The 27,444-nt window shown below is 46.0% G+C and overlaps 1 protein-coding gene and 1 long non-coding RNA gene across 18 annotated transcripts in view; one reads left to right on the top strand and one right to left on the bottom strand.

The window, feature by feature from the left end:
• The window catches only part of LOC126911297 (uncharacterized), a 35,256-nt gene extending 30,347 nt beyond the window's left edge, over positions 1-4,909 (top strand). The window contains exon 2 of the long non-coding RNA XR_007705814.1: positions 2,720-4,909. This is a non-coding gene — a long non-coding RNA (uncharacterized LOC126911297). The remainder of the gene's footprint in view (positions 1-2,719) is intronic.
• Positions 1-23,817, bottom strand: part of LOC118263184 (transcription factor BCFI) — a 47,435-nt gene extending 23,618 nt beyond the window's left edge. For 3 of the 17 annotated variants that reach the window (XM_050697705.1, XM_050697708.1, XM_035575022.2), the window contains exons 1-2: positions 9,175-9,378; positions 7,753-8,113 (exon numbers count right to left, since the gene is read on the bottom strand). In XM_050697705.1, coding sequence (XP_050553662.1) covers positions 7,753-8,113; positions 9,175-9,268 — 455 coding nt within the window. In that variant the 5' untranslated portion in view covers positions 9,269-9,378. Of the gene's footprint in view, positions 1-7,752; positions 8,114-9,174; positions 9,380-23,608 lie in introns of those variants that run through there. The other 14 variants (XM_050697707.1, XM_035575023.2, XM_050697706.1 and 11 more) reach the window with 10 other exon arrangements.
• Positions 23,818-27,444: the final 3,627 nt, after the last annotated feature.

Here is a 27,444-nt window from a genome sequence, read left to right as displayed (position 1 = left end):
ACTTGAGGTACTTCCATACGTTTCTTAATTGTTATATTGATTAAATTAATTTGTTCTGTTTTGGAAAATACATTTATATGTATGCGCGCAAGTCATAGTTCGTGTGTTTCGACATCGCGTTGGTAAGTAACTCGGGCGTCGGCACATTGTCGGCTGCCGGCTCCGGGCACAAGTACGGAACGTTTTACCATCGTTAGAGAACACGAGTACCGACTAGTACCGAGCGTGTAGCTGTTAAGTAGAGCGCACTGCGGCTAATGGCTTGGAACGTCTCGGAAGTAAGTGTGCGTTATCGCGCGCCGCGCCGCCCTCGACCCGCTTGCATTCATTACGCGGCGCTGGCTCGGCTTCCACTCCCGCTGTGTTTGTCGACCATATTTACAATACCAGGCAGCGCATTGTTCCAATGTCCATGTCCATTCGGAAGCTACAGTCACGTGCCCGCTGCCCTGTCAGAGTCCAGCGGCAAACATGTAGTGACACATCTTCCCGAGATAAACCTTAGAGAGAGTAACAGCGCGACGGATATGGAGCGACCCCGAGTGCCTGCACTAGGCGTGACGGCCACCAGCGGCCACGTACGAACGCGGAAGTGTAGCGACCGCGCCACTACTACAGTACTAAGTACTACAGTACTATGGCCACTCACACGGTGCACCTACTTGCGCTGCCACTATACAATGAATGCAGCCCAGTAGCTGGTCACGGCCACGTGCGACGTACCGCGGCGTCTGTCGCCGTGGTCCGAGGTGAGGAACTACCAGCATGAGCACGCAATGGTTGAGCGAGTGCTGGAGCTTGTAGCCCGCATCCCGCCGCACGCGCCACAGCCGACACGTGTGGGCCGAGCCGAGTGTGACGTGTCGCCCGGCCCGCCGTTATTTGTGCACCATCGGCCTAATCCCGCACCGGAACGTTAAAGACCTATACAAATAACTCATTCGAGACACTTAAACCGTCTCTCAACAGCCACAAAAAATATTGTGTACAAATTTGGAAACGCTTCGAGAACCCTTAAAACGTGTAAAATGGCGCATTAGAAGGGGACGACCACAAAAAGTGTTGCACCGACAAATACCTTGCGAGCGCCGGCGCACGCGCAGCTCGCACGATGCTAGCGGGTGCTCGCCCGACTCTACCTCCACATACGAGGTAGATTCTCATCAGTCCACGGCGAGTTCAGGCCATTTACACGATGTCATCGTGTCATTGAGTGGTGTCTGACTGTACTGCCCCGGCGTGGGGGGGCAGCGAGGGGTGAGCATTAGACTGCCGGGTAACGCTTATTGAGTTTGTGTCTTAATTTGCCATTACCAGTGAGTGGTGCGGGAATGACAATGCTTCCAGCTCACTGCATACAGAAATAAGTACCTACTTAGTGAGTATTACAAGTAAATATACTTACAATAAATATTTAAGTAGGTTTACAAAGTAATAATAGAGTTAGACGATTGTCGTTAACCGCTTGCAGTGGGATTTTCCTTATACTAATTGGTAACAATAAACAAACTTGAATATTGGAGGAAAACGCAAACATGCCTAACGATATTAATTATTTTCAAACAGAACAAGTCAATAATAAAACTGCCGCGCTGTGCACGCTGGCGTTCTAGTACTACATCTGTGTGTGTGTGTGTGTGTGTGTGTCTGAGAGTACGACGACGCGGCGCGACATAATGTTACAGTTCGCGAGATACGAGTGTGGAGCCTTCAGACGGAGATGTTCTCACGAGGCGGCACCCACGCACTCGTCACCCGACACCTGCACGCTGCGCAGCCACACTGCTGACACCTCGCTTCCCAACGTTGACAACGCAGCCAGTGTACCAGCTATCTGCTAACAATGCTCCGAGCCTGCGGGCCACGGGCGCTTCGTTTCCGCCCGGGGCTGCTCGAGGGTCGGGGACTCTATCCCGACCCTAGCGCGAACAAAAAATGTCGTGGAGTGCAAATAAGCGAGAATGAGAGCATACAACGTATTTGCGTAAGCAATCGACTGTGTTAGGAGGGCGAGTTTACTTTTGCTGTTAGAGTTGTTGCCATAAATTAATCCCAGAGTGCAGATCGACAAACACAATATTGTTAGCGCGGGGCGAGCACGGGGGCGCGGGATGCAAGGGGCGCGGGTCGCGGGGGGCGCGCGCCTCGCTCTCACTAGGTTAAGTGTCGTTGCGCACAATGGCGGCGTGCGCGCACCGCAGGAAGTGAACGATAGCATTGCTTGTTCGCAGAAAGCGCTCAACGAAACGCACAATCCGGCTCTCTCTAATATTACTACAGTAGGTACTGAGGGCCTGAGCTGCGACGCTCTATGCGGGCCAAAACAATCATGTTTCCACTCATATCTTCGATAACGTCACGTACACTAGATTCGGCATAACGCTCCTATCGTAGCACAAACAGTGGATAGACACCACGACCACAACACTGAAGTGTTCGGATCCCGCTATGAAATAAATATTCTCGGAGAAAATTCCTCGTTTTCCCCTCAGTCAATTTAATGCAGGAGACAGAATTACTTAAGGCACAACTGCAAGCAGCCCAACTAGTTTAAATGAGAATAACTTGTTTTTGAAGTTGCCATGACCAGTAAAAAACAGTGATCTACTCTATCTATCCCACCATGCACGGATGGAAAGAACTGATAAAGCCACGAACAAATAAAATCAACCTCCCGAAACCACTGCAACTGCTATAAATCACAAGTTTATTTTTTCAGTTTGGCCACGAGCTCGCCTGGTGGCAAGTGATGGCGGCCAGCCAGCGATGGAAGCGATGGAACACGTCCACAAGCAACCTAGTCAATTGAACCTTGAACACAACCTTAAGACTTCCAGTCATCGATCTATCTATCATAAAGTCCATATATCTGTGGGCGTGGCATTCACAAGGTCAAGTCTTGCATATCATAAAGCTGCACGATTGGGACTCATCCAGTCGCCGCTCGCCAGCCACCACCAAACTTTCGCTAAAAACTAAGTGTGGGCCCATTACTGCACCCACACTTGTTTCCAGTAAGGTAACGAAACACGGTTCCGAATGGACTAGGTACGTGAAGTGATAGCAATATTATCCCTTGTCTCGGTTACCGTACATTTTCTGTAGATAGATTTAATATATAGTATTTAGTTAAAATATAGTCTGCATCATAAAAATATAGTATTTTGACAAAGCTGATTTATTACTGAGAACAGCCCACTAACATTTTGCTGGATTCGAATTTCGAATCCGAAATCCCCCGTCCTGGACGTACACTTGTCACAATTTATAGTGTAGTAAGTATTATTGAGTCAAATATCGCTGAGTTGTGGAGAGTTTTTATGATAGAACAATAACATTGTAGATGTCATCAACATCTACAAAAAAGTCGGCGACATATACCACACACATCCAACTGTTTTAGATTCTTCACTTTAACAACTTTTTCAAAATATTCGTAGCTCTGAAAATGGGCAGGCCACGTCGAAGGACTGATGACCAGCTGTAACGTGGGCAAACATCCCACTAGATGGACCGACATATCGAGAGAGTCGCGGGGATGCAGGGGACGGCTTGTCGTTCTACGTGAAGGACTAAGACGACTGATGATGAACAACTTTTCATCTGATGGTGGGCTATCAAAGCCGCCATGACTGCGATTTAATTTTTAAAGTGCTTCAAATGTGGGAACGTTTTAAGCATGGTTAAGTAACGTATTGTAATAGGTTGCGCTTCTTAGACACCTACTGTACCTAGTAGATAACTTTCAATCAAACTCTTTGTAAATAAGTACAGAGAAGATTCGAAGTGAATTACTTATACAATGTACACTTGCACGCTATTAAACTCATGACAAAGAATGTAAGAAGTCAGTTAAAAATACATGTGTATATGACCCAAGTATGTACCCGCGAGTGGCGCGTGACGTCACCGGCTCGGCACCGGACGCCCACATCCTGGAGGCAGGCGGAGCGCTGCTGCTCTACTGCCCGCGGCCGGCGCATGCCGTGCAGTACTCACACAGTGTATGCTGCGCGTGGTAGCAGGGCTCTAGTTCACGGGACTACACGTCTGTTGGGGCAGATGAGCAACCGGAGAGACAGACAGACTTGGTGACCAATGACAATTAGAACATAGATCAAACTCAAGTCACGCGGGGAAAGAGCAGGCAGAAGTCCCGATTTGAATGTGACGTGCTTGTGGCCTGTGGTCATCGAGCTTGTGTAATTGATGAAGTGGTCTTTGGTCACATGTGAACCAACACACACTTCACTACACTTTGGAACGAGCGCCTAGCTTCACTGACAGACAGACTGACGGACAATTCAATTTGACGTTTCAAAAGTGCCTTATTTAGGATTAATTGAAATAAATGCTTTGACTTGACTTGACTTGAAAAAAACACATTCGGTGGGGTTATGTTGGAACTGTGGACCAACCTGTTGGAGCCAACGAGCGACGCGAGCGCACTGACGCAGTACAGTGTGGGAGGCAGCGCGAGGGATGGGGTGCGATACTGACGGACTGATGATGATTCAACTGTTCTTTATAATGTGAGGATGCCGCATGTATGATGTCTACGTATACAGGATCATTTGTTGTTGGAGTAAAATCTCGTATGAGGTTATAGAACAGATAATTTTCAATAATTATAATTCACGAACAATAAGGGATAGAGTTAATTTCCAAATGGTCCACGCGGCAACTCTAAAACCGTTTAGAAAATGTTAATGTTTTTCTTAACAAAAGTACACGACGAGTGTCTTAGATTTTATTGGAGAAGCATGCATTTCTGAGCTCGACTTGAAACAATCCTATGGTAAAGTAACACTACTATCGTTAATGTGATAATTACAACTAGTACATAAGCAAATAAAGTAAGATATTTTTTTAAGCTTTAGAGTTGTTGTTTGGCGTGGATCATTTTGAAATTTAAAAAAAAAGAAACGTTGCCCTTCTCTAGGATTGTTTCTTGTGTCGTGGGTGCGTGTACAAACATACAAATTCACATACACATCACATCCAGGCCCGAAGCAACAATTTGAGGATCACACAAAGAATGGCCCTGTGTGGGAATCGAACCCGCCATACGCTCCATGGCAGCCCATTGCCCAGCCGCCTCGTCAATCGTGCAATCAATATTTTATTAACTATTCATTACCTGTTCTGAAATGATCTGTTCGATTACCCTATACGAGATTGTGCTCTGATAATAAGTCACCCTGTATACTATGTGTGTGTGTGTGTGACTTTGACATTAAAATATATTGCGTTGAATACCTAACTCCTGAACTCCTTCGTTTTAGAAGTGAAAATATTCAAAGTATTTCGTTTGAAATAGTTCGTTTAAATATTTGTTACACAACTAGATAAGTGTAAAGGTAATTATTCAACCAGCTTGGAGTACCTCCCAACAAACAAGTTTCATTAGTACTTTGAATATCAACGAGTTTCGGAGGCATCGCTGTGTAATTGTAGCGAATGAAGCAGTTATAAATAAATTAAGAGCAGTTAGCGGCGACCGCAGCCGCCACCGCGCTGTTATCGCGGCCGACACTCGCACACAGCGCCGCGCCTACAGCGGGGCCGCCAGCTATTGCTCCACGACTGCGGCGGACAGGAGCAACACATTGCAGACACTCGGTGGAGTTTTCCACTGTGTCTGGTGATGTGGTCGGTGGAGTGACGCGGGGCACGTCGGAATGCTGGCTCGTGTCGCAAGCGGCGCGCGCGCACGTACGGCGCACGTGCCGCGGACGTGCCGACACCCTCGGCGCTGCGCAACTGCTGGACTGCTCACTACCGTCGCTCATATTGTATCCATGCAACTCGGTGTTCCTCGGCGGCAGGCAGCAGTACCAGCGCCGCAATCAACATCATCGTCACCAGCAGACGAGTGGATACATGCTGATTGTCGTTCCGTACACATTTTGTTTTAGAGATTGTTTAAGATGTCTGCACTTATTCGAAACTGTGTCGTTGGTTAGAGGACGGAGGCCGCGCCCCGCCGCCACTGCCGAGGGATATATGACAGCTTCCAAATGTCCCTGAGGGCACGGAGTCTTTATTAACCATAGTGCGCGCGGAGCCAGTTGGCTGCTCCTTAGGGTGCAGTTCCATTGAGGTGGAGTGGAGCACCGCTCCACTCCGCCTCAGTGGAACCGCAGCCTTAGGCGGCGACAGGGACGTTTTGCCCACTGTTTGCAACGCATATGACAAAGATGACCACCCTCGAGATCTCGTGAACCAACTAGTTCCGCGCGCACTACACGTACTACTGTCGGTAGTATACAGATTACCGACCACCCGACAGTGGACCGCCAGAGGCGCCACGAAACTGTTTCATTGCTGCACAATCGATTTCGCGGCATTATCCTCTCTGAAAATGATATGCAACTACCTGAATAGCTTGGGCATCGCGAAGCTCAGGAACTGTTTAACTTAGCAGGCGACACGTAGCAACACTACGCGGGTAGTGCGCGTGACGCGGTGCTCGGTGGTACACCGTACAGCCGGGAGTTACACGTATTGCTGGAGGCAGTACGCGGCCACGTACAACTGGTAAAGTAGTGTATATGTCACGGGACCACCGGGACCACGGCGACCACTCATGTATTTATCAGCCGCATAAATAGTAATAAAAAAATAAAACTAAGTAACTAATTAAAAAAAAATCGTCCTCCTAAACGCACATGTCGGAGTTGTCCGAGTAGTACCTAACTAGTCAGTTAAGTAATAGTAAGTTGCAGAGAGCGTCCAACGCCACTAACTTCTTACTGCAACTAAATTGACTGACTAACAAGGGCTGTGTTTGACTGACGCGCTCCGTGCTAACGAGGTGGAACCGAGCGGGCCGCGAGGGGAGATGGACTACTTGGACTGGACTCGATGAAACGTCAACTCAACCAACAGCTTACTAATTAGGTAACTCTTTTTTATAATATAAGCCGTAACCGTAATATAGCAGACGGATCACCTCATGGTAAGCAATCGCGGCAGCCCACGGACACCCGAAACACCAGATTCGTTATAAGTGCGTTGCCGGCCTTTTGGGAGTAAGAATTTAAGGGTTGTTGGGGAATCGGTGAAGTAGAAAGGTAGATTAGTCGACAATTAGTCCTCGGTATACACGAGTTTACCGTCCAACGACAATAACAACCCACGCCACAGAGCTACCGGCCCCTGGAGCTGTCCTGTTCATGAATCTGTCGGTTGGATACGAGCTGTCTGATTTGTAGGTTTCCATTTCCTTTGATCGCTTTCTTTCACTTATATCTCTGCTTGTGTATACTGTTGCAGCATGTAGCTGGGGCTGCCGAGCGGAGTCTGCCGCGTACCTACCTATATTTATTTATGTAAGCCTACGCACGCACCTATGTATGTATGTGGATAGTTTCATTCAGAGATTGTGCAAGATTACAACAAGTGTGCAAAATAGTATTTCAGTATCTAAGATAAATTGTTTGTTGTCTAAGTTATTTACTACACATACCCGTCTACACGTTCATATATCTCGCCTTTTTAAATGCTGATATTACCACCAAACCCATAAATTGTTCAATGTGTCTAATGGTATCTTAAGGCATTATGATCGCATATAGGTAGTTACCTAAGTTGTAAATAAAACTAAAAATAGAGTAGGAGCGAGGTGAGGTTCGACAGACGACGTCACGTAATGTGCGATACAATTAGCGGTGGCCCGGTATAATGGAGCCAGCGCCGAGTGTAATGTATGGAATAATGTATGGAGTAATGTATGGAGCAAGTACTCACCCGTCGACGTGATGGTGGTGGTCGTGCGAGTAGGCCGGCGGCGCGGGCGCGGGCGTGTAGGGCTCGTAGTGCGCGCGGAAGTCGTCGCGGCGCTCGGGCGAGGGGCTGAGGTCGGGGCTGCTGCGGCGCAGGTAGACGCCGTCCGTGGAGCCGGGCGCCGCCGGCGTGCCGGGCTTGAACACCTCCTCGAGGTGCGCGTAGGCCTGCATGTCGCGCGCGTGTGCCGCCGCCGGCCGCAGCTCCTGGTAGCTGCGCGAGTGGGACGGCGACAGCGCGCCGTGGGCGTAGCCGAACGCCGGCAGGGGGGGCGGGCTCTCCGCGTCGCCGCCGCTGCCCTCCGCGCCGCACTCCGCCTCGCCTTCTGCGCACACGCACACCTCGTTACTCGCCAGTCGCCACTATACACACATGCGCACAGTACGGTGATCCGATTGGCGCTCACTGACACCACCGCTTTGTGATCATCCGAATAGATATAAAGCAGCAGGGCCCGCCAGTCGGCCGCCCCGCTCGCCTCCACGACGTACTGCAGTACTCACTGCATAGCTGACTGCCAGTGGACGACTGGAGGCGCCGGTGCTTACTAACTGATTACTTACTTGTAGCCGTAACTGTAGTGTATGACATTGAAGTTGTCACACACAATGCTATTGTGTAGGTACCTACTTATACATCAACATTTGAAATAATAATAAAATTATACTTAAATGGACCGTTCCGACATTGATATTGTACCTAGGTGCTATGTGCGTGTATGAAAAAACTGTGATATTTGGTACGCATGTACAAAATATTATAGTTTTCCTTTATTGAATTAAGTAAATATGAACATCTTATATTAAGCTGTGTCAATAGTAGCGATATACAAGCGAAGGCAATGTAACAATGTTTAGTTTTCTAGTAAATGTTACTTCAGTTTACAATAAACAATCACGATGTCAACAGATCTAATAATACCGGCCGTGCAAGTGATGTGACCCTAGTACAAACGTAATCCAAGGGAAAATAATACTTATTAGCTAACGACTTCGGCATAATTTCCATTAATATAACCATGACCATTAACAATAATTACACATAATACTTGTGTACATTATAATAGTACAATACAAATGAACCTGGCTGGTGAACCGGACTATACACGACGATACCAGCTTCTCACGACACGATGCACTCATGCATTGTTTGCACCAATAGGTAAATACACCGTCATGGCCTTCGGTCGTTTTCAGTGTCCACCTTCAGTAGACTCCTTATTGAAGAATCGCGGCACAAACGTGAATTATAACTCAAACGTGCAAGTATTTACGAATAAACTTAATACGAATCGTGAAACCAACAGAAGCAGGCGCCGTGGTACACCAGACGGGGCGGGAGCACTAGCACGCGACGTGGTGGCACGCCTGGCGGGGGGGAGCTCACCTTTGGAACAGTTGTTGTTTACTTCGGCGAAGAGCGCGTCCAGCTCGAAGGACTCGGACTTGTGCCAGGCCGCGGGCCACGACTCGTGCAGCATGCTGTATGTCACTCACTGCGCGCGGGACTAGCGGCCGCGTCGCTCGCACTGCGCAGACTGCCGCCGCCGGCCGCCGCCCGCCGCTGCGCGCGCGCATCATCCCCGCCACGCGCACACCCCGAGCCCGCCCCTTTATTCACTATACATTCTTTTCACTATTTTTGAAATTGGGAGTTTCCTCTGAGTACGAGAGAGAGAGAAACACGACACAGGAGAAAATCCTAGAGTGAAGCAACGTTTTTTAAAGATAAAAAATATAATTTAGTTCGAAATGTAAAATTGGACAACAGCATGGAGCCATCGACGTCTACTAATTGTTAGCTCGGCACCTACATCGCATGCGTGATTAAATCTAGTCACAAAATGTATTGTAACGTTACTTGCTATATTTATAACGACTCTAATTTTACGGCTCGACGACGTTATTTCGCTGTCATTTGTTGGCAGTGATTAAAGTTAGCCCACAATGTACCTAAATAGTAATATTTTATTGGTCATTAGCAGCGTTGAAGAATGTAATGATTGCAACAGTAAACACTTTACAGTTGACATTAGCGGTATGTGAAACCGGAATCAATGAAGGTTCGATGAAACTAATGATAGCGCGCGGGTGTGCTCGGCTGCAGCGTCGGGCGCAGGTTGTGTACGCGATCAGCTGAGCGCGTGCGCGGCGGAGATAAGCCGCTATCAGCACGTGCGCCGCCGCCTCCGCGTCTTATCACACAACATCTCCCGACCTACGCTACCACCGCCGGCCACACCTGGCCGAGCTGCGCGCGCACCGCTCGCCGCTACACGCTGGAGATGCGCTCCCCGGGGAACATGTGCGCGGCTGGCGGTCACAAATCATCCGTTTATCGTCTCCCAGGAATCAATAAATATCGTATTAGCTATAAAAGTGCTGTAAATTGCTGAGCTGACAGTTTTTCATAACTCCAAGTTTCCGCGAACACATGCAGATTGTAAAAAATTGTTGTGACAAGTCTGTCCCGGGCACTGCCGGGCCCGACAGCCCGGGCACCGCGGGGCGCCGCGCCAGTGTAAATAAACAACTTGTAACGAGCCATCATCGTTAGCTGATGCGAGCATTGTTGTAGAACATTATCTGCCTGCACAAACACACCACCATGGACACGTGTCACTGCTGCCACAGGCGTGATGGCGATGGCGGGCGCAGGTACATTTCCAACAATGTTATTGGAATACTTGTCGGTCCCATCGTAATAGGACGCGGGTCTATGGCCGAACATCGTGCTATCACTGAGAATTATATGTAGGTACATATACATAATAAATAGCAAAAATAAAATAGCCGACTGTAAAAGAAACTAAAGAGTAAGTAAATCAAGTTCGGGTCAGATACTGACAGTAATTAAAACAACTTTAACAGTCGGGACCCATTACTACCGTTGACTCAAATGTTCCCGTCTTATACCGATAGGTCCCGACATATTATATTGAAATAATATGTATATTGTCCAACATTTAGATATCACGTACCAAAGGCCCATACGTAGGTATATTGACATGTATGTTCTTCCAAGAGCAAGAAGAAGCTTTTGCCTCCATCCGTATGAGTAAGTTGAGTGAACATACAAGGAGAGCCACGGCCGCACTAGTACACCACACAAGCAATAAGGTAGGCAGTGACTTCTGTGGCTACAGAATCCAATACCTCGCAGCACTCTGACGCTGACTGCAACCTACCGGCAGGTATTGTCACCTGTTTTGTAGCAATACTGCTCGGTTGGTACCGTAGTTGGGTAACCGTTGCCGCGCAACCTATAGCGGGTACTTATGCCGCATGTCGCAACTCTTTGTGTGCTCCACATATTGTTGTTGCGGGTCTGGTTATCATGTGTGCGTGAAATTATACGTTTGCAAACGCACCCACGACACAGGAGAAAATACTAATGTAGGTAAGTCAAGTCTAACGTTCACTTGCCAGCGCTGAACGAAATGCGCTGAACATTGAATGCTTTGTTACATTCGTTACTTTAGCTAGTGCGTAGTAAGTACCTACAGTGTGGACCATGCAGCTATACATTGTTGTACTTGTTGGCTTTTTACGTGTTTGAGTTACTAAACTTTGATTTTTTTGTACTAGATTTTGTATTATTTATTGATTTGTTAATGTAACCAACAGTGATACATAAATTATTGTACAAAATATACAAGTTTAGATTGTATGGCCAATTAGAGCCTTGTCTGTACTACCTGCGAACGGGCTAATATATTAAATGATAAATGATATTTATTTTGCAAATAGGTTATAAAATAACACTTTTACACGTCAATCTCTTAAATAACTATTATATAACATATTATAGTATCTATTGACAAAAATCCCTCCTGACTCAGAGGTAGATAGGTAGGTAGTTGTATATTTAGACACGACAGTAATGTGACACGAGTCAGTCCCAGGCAGGCCACAATGTAGGGGCCTGTAGATAAAGATTACGTTAATGAGGCAGTTACTAAAGTCGGGCGCGCGCCGCCCGCCGCCGCCCGCTTCCTGGAAGGCCGTGGGAGCCGACTGACGTGCTGGGACTCGCCACTCACTACCGCTAACCAAACCCATCAAAATATCCAAAGTGTTTGCCAACACGAGACCCAACGGCGCCATGGCACACAGATACAAAGTAATCATGCCATGTAGAGCGGAGGGTCTCACTCTACTTAGCCCTAACTAGCAATGTCTGCTCTCAGCCGCTTGGATGTCGAACGATAGTTGCCGCCACACAGACGCAGTACGAACAATCATCCATCGCTCATTGCTTGCTCGTCCTACTTCCTTAGTAATAGCTCCAGTAGAGTATGTAGGTCCTGACGGTCGCACACAGCCCTGCAATCACCTTTTGACAGTGAGCGCATCATGGCAAATTTTTGTCGGAAAAAATGTCTTTAATGAGTCTATTTCTTATTATCGTGCATTTTTCACAGACGACGGGTATTCATAAAAATGTACACCTTCTCGAGCTAATACAATGAGAGCAGCGCGGCCACCAGTAGGTATACGTTCCACGTCGCCGTCGTGGCCGCTGGCTGACTACAGCCGCAGCCGTCCAGCGTGGTGATTATTTTGAGGAAACATTTCGAAACGAAAATAAATATTGGATTTGTCTAGGTAGATGGACAATATTTCTACCGCGCAATTTATAAACGCAGCAAAGAGCATGGCGCACAATTCATAAACGTGTTCATTTATGGAGGTGGGGGATGATTTTAACACATCTTTTATAAATCTGTCATATAACATGTACATAGTACGCGTAATAGACTGTACACAATAACACAGAGGTACGACAGTATATGTAGGAACATCACTCGCATGTATGTCCAGTGAGCGAGTGGATGGCAGCCGTGACTCCTTGTATCGGCACTCGCAAGTCGCAGGTACGCACAGCTATGACACATACTAGCTGGTGCCTGCAATACCGACGATGATTGCGACACTTTGCCAAATTCCCAGAGCGCTGATTCACCCCGGAGGACGGAGGGTCTGCTGTGCAGCACGCAGAGTCTATCGCGGGGGTCGCTGTTGCGTCTTATTATTTCTTTTTCATTTAAGAAATATTTATATAACCTCGTATTGTCCATGTCTTTGGCTGCTTGACGTCCGCGCGATGTGTAAGGGGTCAAGAGAATAGTCCACAAAGCCCTACGGCCCCACCACGCACACGCATGCTACACGGGTGGCCAGCGCAGACTTGGCTCCCACACCCCCTGTAATGTATCATTACTACTACTACGTACGTTGTTCTGTGCTTAGTTTTATGTTTTGTGTGTGAATGTTAGTCACACAGCGCAGAGAGCCTATACGTATTTGTTGTAAAAGTCAGTACATAGCTAATAATAATTGTTGCTCGTTTACGTAAACGAGGTGACTGCTTCGATACTGTTTGCACCTTAATTGACAAACATTTGAGCGTAAACAATACTACTTAAATAGAAATATATTAGTAATTACTAGTGAGGAATTAGTAGTTGGTAGTCATTAAACAACTACTTACATAGCAAGCAACTACATTAATGTTTGTGTTTCGACATTTCATAACATGTAAAAAATCCCCACAAAATCATTAGGCAGTAATTACAGGAACCACAGCTTACGTAAAGGGAGGTGCGGGGGTGCGGGGGTGCGGGGGCGGCGGCGTTCCTCGTGACTAACCCGGCTGGAATGCACCCCTTGTGTGTCAGACTCGGAATTACTTAGTCAAGGAAACATTTGCAATGGTCACTAACTGGCTGCTATCTATTCCCATTGATAGCCATTGCAGATGGTGAATAGCGTGTGACTAAGCGAAGGCATGACGAGTTGCGTCCGAGACGCGCGTGTGGAAGTCTGCAGGAGGAGTCGCACACACGGCGCTGCGGGCCCACAGTAACTTTGTAGCACATCGTTGGTGGATAAAGTAAACCTGTACTCACTCGTGATGAAATCGTAAGTGTGGGAAATCCATGCTCCGGCACGAACAGACCGGTTCGACCGGAGTGATACCACAACCTCACAGAATACCAGCGGGAAACAACGCTAGCGTTGTGATTCGCCGTGTGAGTGAGGACACGGATGCCCTCCAAAATCTCCGCAATCCTCAAATTCATAAACACCAAAACATGTCCAAGTGGTACAGGATGTTTCTGATTAAAGTGACCATTATTGTCAGTTCAGAGCTAGGAAATTCGGCGGGTTTGCAACCCCACGTCCTGTAAAGCACGTAAAGCCACCGGCCCCGCGCCTCTCTCAGGTGGTGTTAGTTACACCAGTGGTTCCCAACTGGTGGTCCGTGGCAGAAGACTAAGTATGTTCCGCGAAACGAAAGAAAATACACAAAACAATACCTCTGCCCAATAAATACTACGCTGTACGCTGTAATCAAACTTATTTCAAAGCAAGAGAGAAGCAACTGATTTCAATAATGCAAGCAGTGCCGGCGTTAGCGGGGGGGGGGGGCGACATGGGCCGATGGCCCAGGGCGACAAAGTCTGGGGGGCGCTAATAAAATGAAAAACTACTACTAACACTTGATATTGCTTCCCTCAAGTGGGCGCCACAATATTTTCGCCCGGGGTGTCAGTTTACGCCGGTACTGAATGCAAGTCCATATTCTTATGACTTATGAGAACGAACCACACGACTCTGGAGAAAATGTTAGAGTGGGAGCACATACAAAAATAGTAGTAACAGTAGTGCCTAACCTAACAAGGATGGTGAAAGTGGTTCGTGACTGAGACAGGGTTGGGAACCCCTGAGAACAGATAACTGAGTTAGACAGACTGACTCAGTTCGATCTGTAGACATTATTTCTTTAATTTTATAACGTACATATTTAGAATTATTATATGTACGGATTTATTTTGTAAACAAATAAAAATAGATATGTTCGCTCTGGTTAACTTCCAGTTCCGATATGTAAACTAATTGAAAGGCGATAGGTATACAAGAAGGACTGCTGTTATGACAGAATATAATTGTATGAAAATTGACATTGTAATTGTGATTATTATGAATCAACTATTAAATGACAAATAATTAAGTAATATTTGAATGAGGAAATAATTATGACAACTATCAGTTATTATTTACTTATGTATCCAATCGCTTTAATCTCTTTTATGTTAATGTTACATTTCAAAGATTGTACACCCGATGGGTGATGTTGCCCGGGTGTCGTCATTGCGAGGACCACCCGGAGGACACAGTGGAGCATACAGTAGCGGTGTGCCCTGCATGGGCTGAGCACCGCCGTGTCCTTAGGGATGTGATCGGCGACGGTGACCTCTCGCGTCCGGCCCTGGTTCAGGCCATGGTGCGGAGCGAGGGGGAATGGGATGCCGTCTCCTCCTTCTGCGAAGCAGTCATGCTAGCTAAGGAGGAGGCGGAGCGCGTGAGGGAACGATCCTCCTCACGCCCCAGCCGCCGCAGAAGACACTCCGGGCGTCGGGGATCGCGTGACGATCTCCGGCCACCGTAAGTGCGGGTCTGCGGACGACGAGCAAGGGTAGCTCGCCGCCCGAACAAAACCAGACCCGTGCGTACGGCGCGTCGCGTTCCGCGCGCGCCTCAAAGAGCCATAAGACCACCATAGATGGGGCCCAGTAGGGCTGATGCCCGATCCGGAGCTGCGGACAACGTAAAAGGTTACCGGGGCTCCGGCTCAAAGCAGGAGAAGGAACGGGGTGGTTTTTAGTCAGTAAGAGTCTGACACTCCCTCTCGCCTCACCCAAGGCAGGAGAAGTCATTGGATGATTTTCCCCCTTTCTAAAAAAAAAAAAAAAAAAAAAAAAATGATGGGTGATGTTGTGTATTTATGTACTAGCTTTGCCCGCAGTCCCGTAGAATAAAAAGTGTCCTATGTGTTAATCCAGACCACAATCTACGTTCCAAATTTCATCTCGATTCCTACAGCCATTTTAGTAACAAACATACACACATTATTAATAAGATCCCGACGCTGCGAACGGTTCAAGTTGACTTCCACCATCGGCCCTACAGTAGTTACAGCGTAGGGTCCACTGCGGGTAACATAACTGTCGACAAACATATCATTTGCGTTTGGTACAGTAGTCGTGTCAAGGGTATAATTACATCAAGTTTCATCGTGATGGGACCGGTCGATTTTGTGCGATGCTTGAACACACAGACACACAACATGTTTTATAGTAGAAGTGTAAATTCTGTACATTACAAGTACAAACAAAAATATCTTGCCGACCCTAAAAACTACAGACCTATCTCGGTCGGTGTCGGTCGGAACGAATATTGAATGATAGGCTTCTGGCATACCTTGGGGGTAACGATCTCCTCAGTGATCAGCGATACGGATGTCACCGAAAACGATCTATTGGGGACCTTCTAGCTTATGGCTGTAGATGTGGGTATCTGGAGCGAGGCCTTCGAGAAGCCCGGGGAAGCGAAAAATACGTTTTACGTTTACGTCAAATAGCTGACTTATTTCTAGAAAGTTAGCTAGAAAAATTAGAAAATTAAGTAAGTAAATCATCAAATCTACGAATGAAAGTGTGATTGTTTTTATTTTTTTTTTTTATATTGCAAAGTCGATATAATTTATTTTTGTCTGAGGAAACTACCCAACTGCTACCGAAGTCGATCCGCGGGCTGGACTATTGTTAAGCTTGTTATAATAGTAGAAAAAATCTCAATATACTAGTTAATGCCTAATGAGTAGTAGGTAGGTATTACATTTATTATTGGTTCAACACGGGCATGTTGTGGTAGTGTGCGTGTAGTGCGGGGGGAGACACGGGAGTGGGGTGGACGTTTAAATAAATGGTGATATTAATACTTTTTAAGCGCAGAGGCCGGAGGTCGGCAGTTCAACGTTATCAGCGCAGCTCCACCCCGCCCCCCGCACCCGCGCTCCGCCGCCCTCCGCGCCCGCCTGCTGCCATACTAGCGACAGTAAAAATAATTTAATGATCCAACGCAACCGTCACCAACTCACTGTCCACGCCGCTGTGTCATGATGGCCGCGACACCACGCAACACTCGCAACACTCACTACACTCCGCCTAGCGCCTGCCTCCGCACTCCGCCTGGAGGACTCATTGCCTGAGTGGCCCCTCGCGTGCCAGACACACGTGGCCACTCAGGCAGGACAGGGAGGTCCGAATACTACCGCCATATAAAATAACATTGCAAGACATGTTTATTCATCCAATATTCAATTGTCTTTCACGGTTTAATTAACTAGGCTCTCTCTACTCAAATATGTACCTACAAGTGTGTGAGCTAAGTAATAGGTTGGCATATGGTCTCTGTCCCGCCTGGTACAAATTATAATATGTAGCACGTCCAAATTACAAACAATGGTAAAGAGACACGGTCCGGTGCGACAGACCTCTCCATAGGAACTGTGTCTATTGCACGATGCTAATACCAACAATAACAATCGCTTTGTACCTATAGGAAACCAATTAGGTACTCTCGCATAAATCGAGTCGGGAGAGAGACTAATGAGACGGGGTGCGAGCTACGACCACATGGCGTAAGACTACTTTATCAGCCGCGGCACTATCTCACATCTCAAAGCTGAAAGTATATAATATCATGATGCCGCGTCGTATGTACATACGGTTACCTATGTGGATAAGGGACCCTAATTTTCCTGTATCTATAGAAATTTTAATCCTACATTCCGCAATGAGAGCAATTGTTTTGCTGCGCATTGTCAGTCAGCCACTCGGCCACCAGGAATGCTGACTGCAGAGTGTAAGATCGACTACTGACCACTAGGTACTACATGTATAAAGTACAATGCCGTACATGTGAGTAACGAAGTGGTATGTAGGTACCAACACACATGTCACCACTCGATGAACTCGTCTCACTCGGTAACGATATTCGTGATGTTACTGTTTGCTGGGCTTCTGCCACGTGGGCTTGCTTCTCTTAATATTCTTAGAAGTGGATGTGAGAACTGCTAGTGGAAACTTGAATGTGACGGCAGACTCAGCAGGCGCAGGTATGTCTTTTACTAGGAACCTATACGAATACGGTGAATATCGCAAAGTGGCGCAATCGTACAGACCGATGCGACGGCGATGTGTATCGGAGATCAAGATGAATGGCACGTAATGATACGTTCGCGATTTCCAAGCGCGCGCAGCACGTCCGCGGACGAGCAGCGAGCGCCGGCCGGGGAGCTCCGGGGTCGCCGAGGGCGCTGCTTATCGCGGCCCGCGCCCCGCCCCGCGCCCCGCGCGCCCCGCGCGCCCCGCCCGCCCCCTACGCAACGATATTTACATTGACAGACACAACTCACAAACTGATATCATCACACCGATAAATTTTGTATTCATGATTAAGTAATTCGTTTTAAATAGTCACTCGATGAGCTGAGCTCAGCAGGTTTCAATTTCGTTTTATCTTTTAGTCTAGTTCGAATCATATTTTAAGCTGTTTAAGGCAACGAGTAAAAGTACCTAATCGAATAAACGTCATGGATTATTAAATATACATACACCTATGTACCTACGTACCTACCGCATGAGAGACACACAACAGGCTATGTAGTTTTCAGCTTCTATAACATACTATGAGAAAGATATGTCCGTTCTGGAGGTCTTTCAGAGAGACTGATGACATGTACTACTGCTGAGTGTCTGTATGTCACATATATATGTATATGACCGTCCAAGTTCCTGCAGTGCCAGTACTGCAGGAACTGCACGTAGTCTGAGTCTACACCTAGTCCCCTGTATCGATTGATTACGTGTTTATCTATTACATACATGTACATGAGTACATTCCAAATAGAAGAACATCCTGACTGATCCATGTGGTTCCGGGTTCCGGACAAATTTGGAAAAAGCCACGTAATATTCTACGAAGATGTCCTCACATTGCTTATGGAATCGAATGTAATTGTTCTTAAAGAATCTTCTCTCAAAGAGATTCAAATATTTATGTAGGGAAAAGAAAACAGTTCACTACAGTGAAAAACATTAAACGGTTCGGCTGGACAGTGTATTCAAATCAAGAACAACAATCATATACGGGACGTTGATGTCCACGTCGGCAGTGCAACTGGTGCACTGGTCGAAGGTGGCTCAGTGAGCTATACACGGTGTGGATACTCTCCGAACGATAGAATTTTTAACGATGTAATGTATAAACTCACAAAATAAACATATAAAATGTTGCCAAATCGAGAGACAATTCATTACAATTTGCACACAGCCAAAAGATTTAATATACAGCAAGCTTATATAGCCCTAATTTTGCACTTAAGTTGGTTTTTAAATATTACTGCCGTAGCTCGTAGCGCGTAGACCGTAACCCGTAGCTCGTAGCACGCAGCACGTAGCACGTAGCTTCGTTTTCCTGCTACTAATTTAGTAACCGGAATTTACGTAGAGTGTCGCTTACACGCAAACTTTTTACAAACTTTGCCTTAATCAAATGCACCGTTTGCACGCCAAGTAGATAAATAGCAAGCTCGCTGCTACGAGCTACGGCTGTGGTATTTCATCGCAACTTTAGTGTACATTAGGCTTTATAGACTTAGGGCTGGGTATGTAGGGTAAGAAACTTAGTCTACATGAAATCTGATTACATTTCGACAATGCGAACTGCATGGTTTCGTCTGGCAACATATTATGTAACATATAACATATAATATTATACAAATGTTTCTATGGGTACGGTACACTTTCATTCTGCTCTGGAAAATCTGAGACGTGTTTTTTTTTAACTTGAATAAAAACACTAATTTATTTGTAAAAATAATTAATATGTACAACTTAAAATAATCTTAACCTACATTTGAATTTCATTTTGTTTTAATTTGTAATAAGAAGTCTATGTACTTGGACAATTGTAGAGAGATGAAGGAGTAAGTTCAAGACGTTTGTTTGTTTGTATGCGGACTATTTGTAACTAACAAATACTCGTGTATCATTTTTATAAGCTTTCGTCCAACCCCTTAAAAGTGCGCGAGCAAAGCCGCGAGCGGATGTTAGTCCATGAATAGATTATAGTCAGTTAACTTGAATTCGTATCTTTTTTTTGAAAATCTCTGATCCCTGTTGCATCGAAGGACAATAAATCAAAATCCTGTAAGTTTTACTTCATTTTAAAATTTCCAAAACTGTCTTTAGAGCGGGAACAAATGCTAGCAGGATTTCTTGACTCCAAACTATTGTAAATATTTCCCGAGGTCTATCGCACAACTATCGGACAACTAACTACACATGGCTGAATACTAATACAAGTCCTACAAAAGCCACAGTATTTCGTGTTTGTCCGTGAACGTGAAATTCACTATGGAAGTTTACCGGTCTCCTTTACATACACGTTATACCCACAAACAACAGTTTTTGAACACAAACAGTAGTTCCGTATGGGAATCGAATCCGCGACACGTTGCACATTAGCCAGTTGGTAAACGACCTCGTCAACCTTACAGAAGTAATTGTACCTACAAAACAAGTGTTCCCGTGTCACGGTGGGCCACCAGTCGAGTGCACGGCGCAGGCAGCAGACTGCACTGTACTGCACTGTACTGCACTGTACTGCACTGTACTGCACTGTACTGCACTGTACTGCACTGTACTGCACTGTACTGCACTGTACTGCACTGTACTGCACTGTACTGCACTGTACTGCACTGTACTGCACCGCGACACCGCACACGTCACGGACACGGTTCAATGGGAAATGTGCGCTTGCACCACGTTATCGCTGAGTAACGGAAGCTCCCTGCGCGAGCGCATGCGTATTGAACAGCACCGCACACCTCACGCACCATACATTGTGCCGGAAGTGGATGAATAAATGATTAATTATTTTATTGTTCTGATATCGCCTAATTGATCGAGTGCTATTTACTTGCATATTACGTTAATCGCTGTTAAATAATAATAAGAGTGCGTGTGAAGCAGCGTGCAGGCGGAGGCAGCGGCGCGCGGTCAACACTCGCTAACAATAACAAGGAAGCGGCGCGCGGCGGGCGGCGGCGGGCGGCGCGCGGGCCGCGTGCGGGCCTACTGCCGCGCGCACCGCCTTTATCTAATCGCTGCCAGATAAACTGCAAGACTCCCGCGTGTCTCGCGGCTTCTTGCCTGCGCCCAGGACTCCACCGGCCTTCGCGGCAAACGACCTCGCTCCGAGCGAGCTCGAGCCAGCTTCGTGAACTCCAACTGGTGCACGCCATATAAAAATGGTGTTCGAACGCTCAGCGATAAGGAGCAGCGCGTGCTCAATGGTAGGAAGTCCGCGGGAGGCGCACAGCGACTGCGACCCTGTGCCCGCGCCGCACGGTACAAAACGGCGCGCCGCCGCACGCAGTGCATGCAACGGTTCGAGTGCAGCGGCACTCGCGCGTTCAACTTACTACCTACGTCATGAACCTAGGCTAGATCTAAACAAAGAATTGCGATTTCGTGATAAGGTGCGCATAAACTATACTATACAGTATTTAACGTGCACATGTGCAACTTGATCAGCTCGCAGCTATCACCGAGCCGTACACGACAATGTCACTAGTGCTGGTTTCTACTTCAACATCAGCTGTCCTCGTCCACCGCTGGACATACCCTGCAAGGGCACGCCACTGAGCTCATTAGGTCCAATGATTGCTTCATTAGGTTCTGGTCTATTTATGTTCCGGTCTCTTTAATGTTGTTGAATTTGTTAAATATCATTAAACTCTGAGATCTCGCCGTGTTTTGACCGGTTTATCTCGGCCGAAAAATGAACGAGATCTCGCGAGATTACACTCGAGCTTCAAACGGTTTATTTGATTGATAATAGTATCGCTATTCAATAGTCAACTCAAGTTAGTACGGTAGGTACTGTAATTATTGAATTTTGACATTAGTACATGGAACGAGTTTTCTGTCAAAACAGAGATAAAATTACCGATTTGTTATGAAGGTCAGATATTCATTTCGGCTAGGCAGATTAAGTTTTATTTCTTTAAAAAAGTAATGAAAATAGGTTTATCAGATTATATTTATGTTTTACTATATTTTACTGACTAATTTATTCAAACGTTCAGATTATTATTGGCAAAAAACTTACAAATACATAAAGTTGGCCAGTCTCGCGACGCCTCGAAATTGGCAAGATCTCACGAGATTGTATTCGCTGATCTCGCAAAATTAATAAATTTGTATTCCCTAATGCGCAGTCATAGTCCTGCTCGCTAAAGTCTTGGATTGCAGGACCCTGGTCAGGGCGGCAGGCAGTAGGCACCAACACTGCGGTGCTCAGCCCGAGCAGGACATACCGCCGCCCTGTGCTCCGACACCCAGGCGTGCCCAGGCGTTCCCACTGGATCAGGGGGCCTACTCTAACTCAACGAAACACGAAGTTTCGTCCGAAACTTCGGAGATTTGGTACTGCATTTCGAACAAAAATAAAGGAATGACATAAAGAGAAGTAAATAGCTTTTGGTTTGAAAATTTTATAAGTAAATCAATAAAACCTACGGCCGAAGATTAAACGAAACTTCGCATTCGAGAACCGGAGTAGCCCTACAGGTCGGAGTATTTGATACTAGTCGCTACTGCTCTCTTGTAGAACTGATGTGTTAGCAGCGTCGGGTTCGACGAGACCATGCCGTGGGCTACGAACTCGGGGGTCCGGGATGGTGGTGGTGCGACCGACCGGTACTGTGAGGGCGTTTGAGTGCTTTCAGCAGATTCACAGTAACGATTGGGCAGGCGTTTCATGAACTGCTTCGAAGTCAGTATTTTGAGATCGAAGTGAAATCGAAATTTTTTCTGGTAACGGGCATATCTTGGCCCGTTTAAGATTTATTAAAGGAGTCTAAGATTATTTACGTAAATCAGAAAATGCAAAAAGATCTATGTGCATCACAGATTCCGCAGCATTATCTGTAAAAAAGTTTAATGTTTGTTTCTTTCTGACTGCACAGTTGATTAAAAATGTCGCAGGTTCGACTCCTGCACGGAGCATATTTTCTTTGGTTGAGATAATGTTGTTCTGGATGTGGGTAATTTTGGTTACGATTTGTATGTGAAATTTTATGATTTATTGTATGGTCGTTAACGTATCCATGGCTCTGAACAATATAAGATGTTCTTTTGGAAATGTCTACGTTCTTTATCAAAGAAAAAAAATTATCGTGACAATTGAATTTGAAATCCAAATATTGCGTGGATAACTCAAGCTGTTGCCGGTATTATTCTATACTTATCGAGCAAATATCACGCATTAATGGGGGGCCTCAACCCTGCACTATTGCTACTGCGGCTACATCATGGCGTGAGGTGACACGCGACGTGTCACGGGTTTAAGATGTTTTTATTAAAAATACGACCAACACGGTGCAGAGTGTAGAAGTAACCACGTTACGCAGCCGACGACACAACTAATTGGTTGGGGTTTCACTGGCAGGCTCTATCACTGGCAGGCTTTATCAAATGCGACTTTTCTCTATTTCTAGTTGGTAAGTATTGTGTATTGTGTGTGTCGCATTATGAAATATTCGACTGTTGTCTAGCCTATGTGTCACATCACTTACACCCCTACTGTTGATATTATTGTATTTAACATTATTTATACGTTAAAAATTGGTTTTATAAAATGATGTCAGCTGGGCATGCTGTAGGTACATCACTTGAAATATTATCTACACACATTTATTTTGATTGATTATCAATTACCAACTTTACTTTTATATACAGATGTGATGTGTGTACAGCGCCCAAAGTTTTTATTTAGCTTTATGTTTCGATCGCATTGCACCGACTTTGATAGTGAATGTTTTTGGTCAATTTCCAATTACTTACTAAGCAGATACCTCGTATGTGGTTCAGGCACTAAGTAAACTGAAGGGAGCGACTCACCAAAATGATACTCGTTCTTTGTGGTGGCCATTGCGCAGTCAGTCCGGTGGCAGGCACAGGGCGTGTGGAGGGCAGTCAGAGCGCGGCCGCCTGGCGCGCGTGGCACAGCATCACCGCGGACAGCGGCGCTTCGAGCGCGCGAGAGCTAGGTGCGCGTGCGCGCGGCCGTTGATAGCGCGCGAGTCCGCCGGCCAGCGCGCCCGCCGCGGCGCGCCCCCGCCCCCGCCCGCGCCCCTGCCCACTGCCTGCTTACGCAACGAAGACGTCGCCGCGACACGTCTGACCCCGGCCGCCAGCCGCCAGCCCGCACCCGGCCACGCCGGCCGCAGCGGCTACATCCACCACTGCAAAGCTCGACGAGAGCTTTGAGAACATAGCGACTAGTGTGCTTCTGACAGCGAGCTCCGATCTGTCTGCCATTCTATTGAATGTCTTACAATTAATTAAGTAGGATAACTGTTTGAACCCATTTCATGTCTATACAATACATTACAAGCTTTCCGTAGCATACAGCGATTTCGTGACAAGTACCTAAGCACATAATAATTATAAAATTGGTTTTTAATACAATCTAATTATTACCCAGTATTGAATGGCATAGAAGGACAATCAAGGAACAGAAAACAACAGCTGCGCCAGCCACACATATGTATAATCTTGTACCCGCAACACCAGAGGAGTAACCGCCCTCACTCCGAGTGTGGAATCAGAGTTATTTTTAGTGAGAGTGTAATAAACCAAAATGAAATTAAACCCAAAGGACTAGATCAGTACAAACTTGACAGACAAAGCGCTACGGTCCAGTGTCCACGCAGTGCCGGGCTCGAGGTTTTCCTTTCTGAGGAAAACTATACGAATAATGTTTCCACAACCTCCAGTCATTTTTGATGGTTCCCCTATCTTCCCGTGTGTTTCTAATATGATTGTAAGTTAAAATATATGAAAACTAAGTTTTATAGTATCACAAATTTGGAATATAATGTGGGGGCACGGTAGTGCCCCCGCCAAGACGAGCCAAGCGAAGCGCAAGGGTACTACCTACCTTTTCTCGAAGCGGTTCGTCGTATTTTTCAACCTTCATAACTTGAGTTTGGATTATACCAGATAAACTAAATTTTCGGGATGTAATTTCAGTGGTAGACTTAATAAACCTCTAAAGTTTCAATTACATAGCTCTTATACTTTAGATTTTATTGATATCTAAAATACCCCGATTTCGTCACTCACTCACTCACTCACTCACTCACTGATGATCAACAAAATTCTTAAGGTACTTCCTGAAGTCCTAGAAAACTAAAATTTGGTATCTAAGCTAGTATTAGTACCTGAACAACAAAAAAATCCTAAAACTTGGAACTTTTACCCCCCAACCCCAACCCCTTAAACTAGGGGGTGAAAGCTTGTTTCAGACTTCCGCAAATTTTGACGGTAGAGGTGTGAATGCGGCGACGGAGAGGTAAATCTTTTGATAGCGTCGTATAAAATGTGCTGCAGTGTATACGAAAAAAATCCGAAAGCCTCTCCTCCTCTCCCAACTTTCCCTCCCTCACCCCTGTATCTCACAAATAACAGCACGTTGAACAATTCTGTTTATTACGGGATCATGTTGAGTTGTGGGGGCTAAAAAAAGTAGAATCTGAAATAGGGAAACTTAATTAAATAAAACTTACAAAAAGAAATGAAATCCCACAAAAACATTTCATGTTAAATGTTGCCAAGACGAGACTATATAGCTCGCACTGTCAAAAAGTAATCAGATCTAGTGTGGAGCCAAGTTTGTAGGCGTGCAAACCGTGGACGTAACTAGCGAGTCGGCCGCAGAAAGTGATATAACCTTTTTAAAATCCCTACTAAATGCGCCAACTTTTGATGTAACATGTCAACAGACAAACGAGCAAACGAGTCACCTGATGGTAAGCGATCAGCGCCGCCCATGTACACCCGCAACACCAGAGGAGTCACTGGTGCGTTGCCGGTTTTTTTTAAAGGAGTATGCTCTTTTCTTGAAGGTTTGAAGGTCGTATCGGTTCGGAAATACTGCCGACGACAGCTCATTCCACAGTTTTGCTGTGCGAGGCAGAAAGTTGCGCGAGAAGCGCACAGTTGTGGCCTGCCAACCATCTATATGATGGGGATGGAAATGCTGTCGTGTGGGTCGATGGTGAAAAGAAGCGGCAGGTATAAGACCAAACAATTCCTCAGAGCACTCCCCGTGGCATAGGCGATAGAAAATGCACAACGAAGCTACATCTCTACGCATTGCCAAAGTGTCAAGTCGGTTTGAAACTTCCTGACACTTAACAATCCGAACCGCACGCCGCTGAACGCGGTCCAGAGGATGGTACTGGGGTGCCCCCGCCCAAAGATGAGAGCAGTATTCCATATGGGGCCGAAGCAGGCGATGGGCTGGAGTGAAATACTGCCTCGATCTGTTGAGCACACCAAGCTTTTTCGAGGCTAATTTAGCCTTATCCTCCAGATGACCACGGAACTGGACGTCGCTCGAAATATTATATAGGTATTATAGGTATTGGCATATTTGATGCCAAGTATTCCAATACCGACTGAGGCAGTCAGAGGGGTACTTTGAAACTGAGGTGAGACGACCAACGGTAGTTTCTTAGCGGTAAACACGCAGACCTGTGTCTTAGTAGGGTTAAACTGGACCAGATTAAGTTCACCCCAATCTGAGATTCTCTGCAAAGAAGTCTCGATTTCTGACACAAGTCTGTTTCGGTTTGATGACGTTTTCTCGAGAAATGTTAGCGCGGCCCGTATAATAGGCATCACCTGTACTGTCATCCGCATAACAATGAATGCCGCTGATTTGCAACATATCATTGATATGGATGAGGAACAGAGTAGGTGATAGCATGCAGCCTTGAGGGACACCTGCGTTTACAGACAGAGAGTCGGAGCATTCCCCGTCGACAACGACCTTAATGCTTCTGTCTGCAAGGAAGCAGAAGACCCATTCGCACAATTTCTCGGGAAGCCCATAGGAAGAAAGCTTCGAAAGAAGCGCTTTATGCCAAACCCGGTCGATTACCCGGTCGATTTCAGTACACTCAAGTAGTACGTCAAGATAAAGTGAAAACATTTAGAATATTTGGTTCGTTAAAAGATCCTTTTTCAAATTAAAGCAGTGGTTATAGAATTTATCATTCCATATTACTTAAATAGTGCATTCACGTGCATAATAACAATAAAAAAATCGACTGCGAAAAATCTAAAAAGAAACAAAACAAGTTGGGTGCAGACACTTAGAAAGTAATTTAATTTTAACCAATTTAACAGTTAGCCCATTATTTCATTTGACTTAACATCCGGCTTATCTGGGTATAGTATACATACATAATATATGTTACATGGGTAGTGACCGAATCCATATTTTGTCATTTTACTCAACGTGGGAATCGAACCCGAGAACTCTTGTTTGGTAGTCGCAGATTGCAAATATTGACCCATATCCCAGTCCGCAGATTACTGCTAGAAGCAAGGGTAGGAATGGAGTGGTTATCAGTTAGTAGCATTCTGACTCTCCTCTCGCCTCACCGTCGATCTTTATCCGTTGCTTTGCCCGCACGAATTTTTCGAGATAAAACATAGCCAATGTCATCTTCCGTACTCTAAACTATGCCTATTGTATGCGAATCAAGCGCAAAAAGGTAACAAACAAACGTATTTTCGTTATATTAATTTATTAGTTGTAAGTGTGGTATTACACATACGACATTGGAGAAATGCTTGCGACGCCATCTTTTGAATAATGGCCGTAATATCGCTGTTCGAGTATCAAGCTAGTACGGACTCCAGCACATAGATGTCGCTAGTGA

Source organism: Spodoptera frugiperda, chromosome 12 (assembly GCF_023101765.2).
Source record: "Spodoptera frugiperda isolate SF20-4 chromosome 12, AGI-APGP_CSIRO_Sfru_2.0, whole genome shotgun sequence".
Classification (NCBI taxonomy): Eukaryota; Metazoa; Arthropoda; class Insecta; order Lepidoptera; family Noctuidae; genus Spodoptera; species Spodoptera frugiperda.
This window is presented reverse-complemented; position numbering and strand designations above follow the sequence as displayed.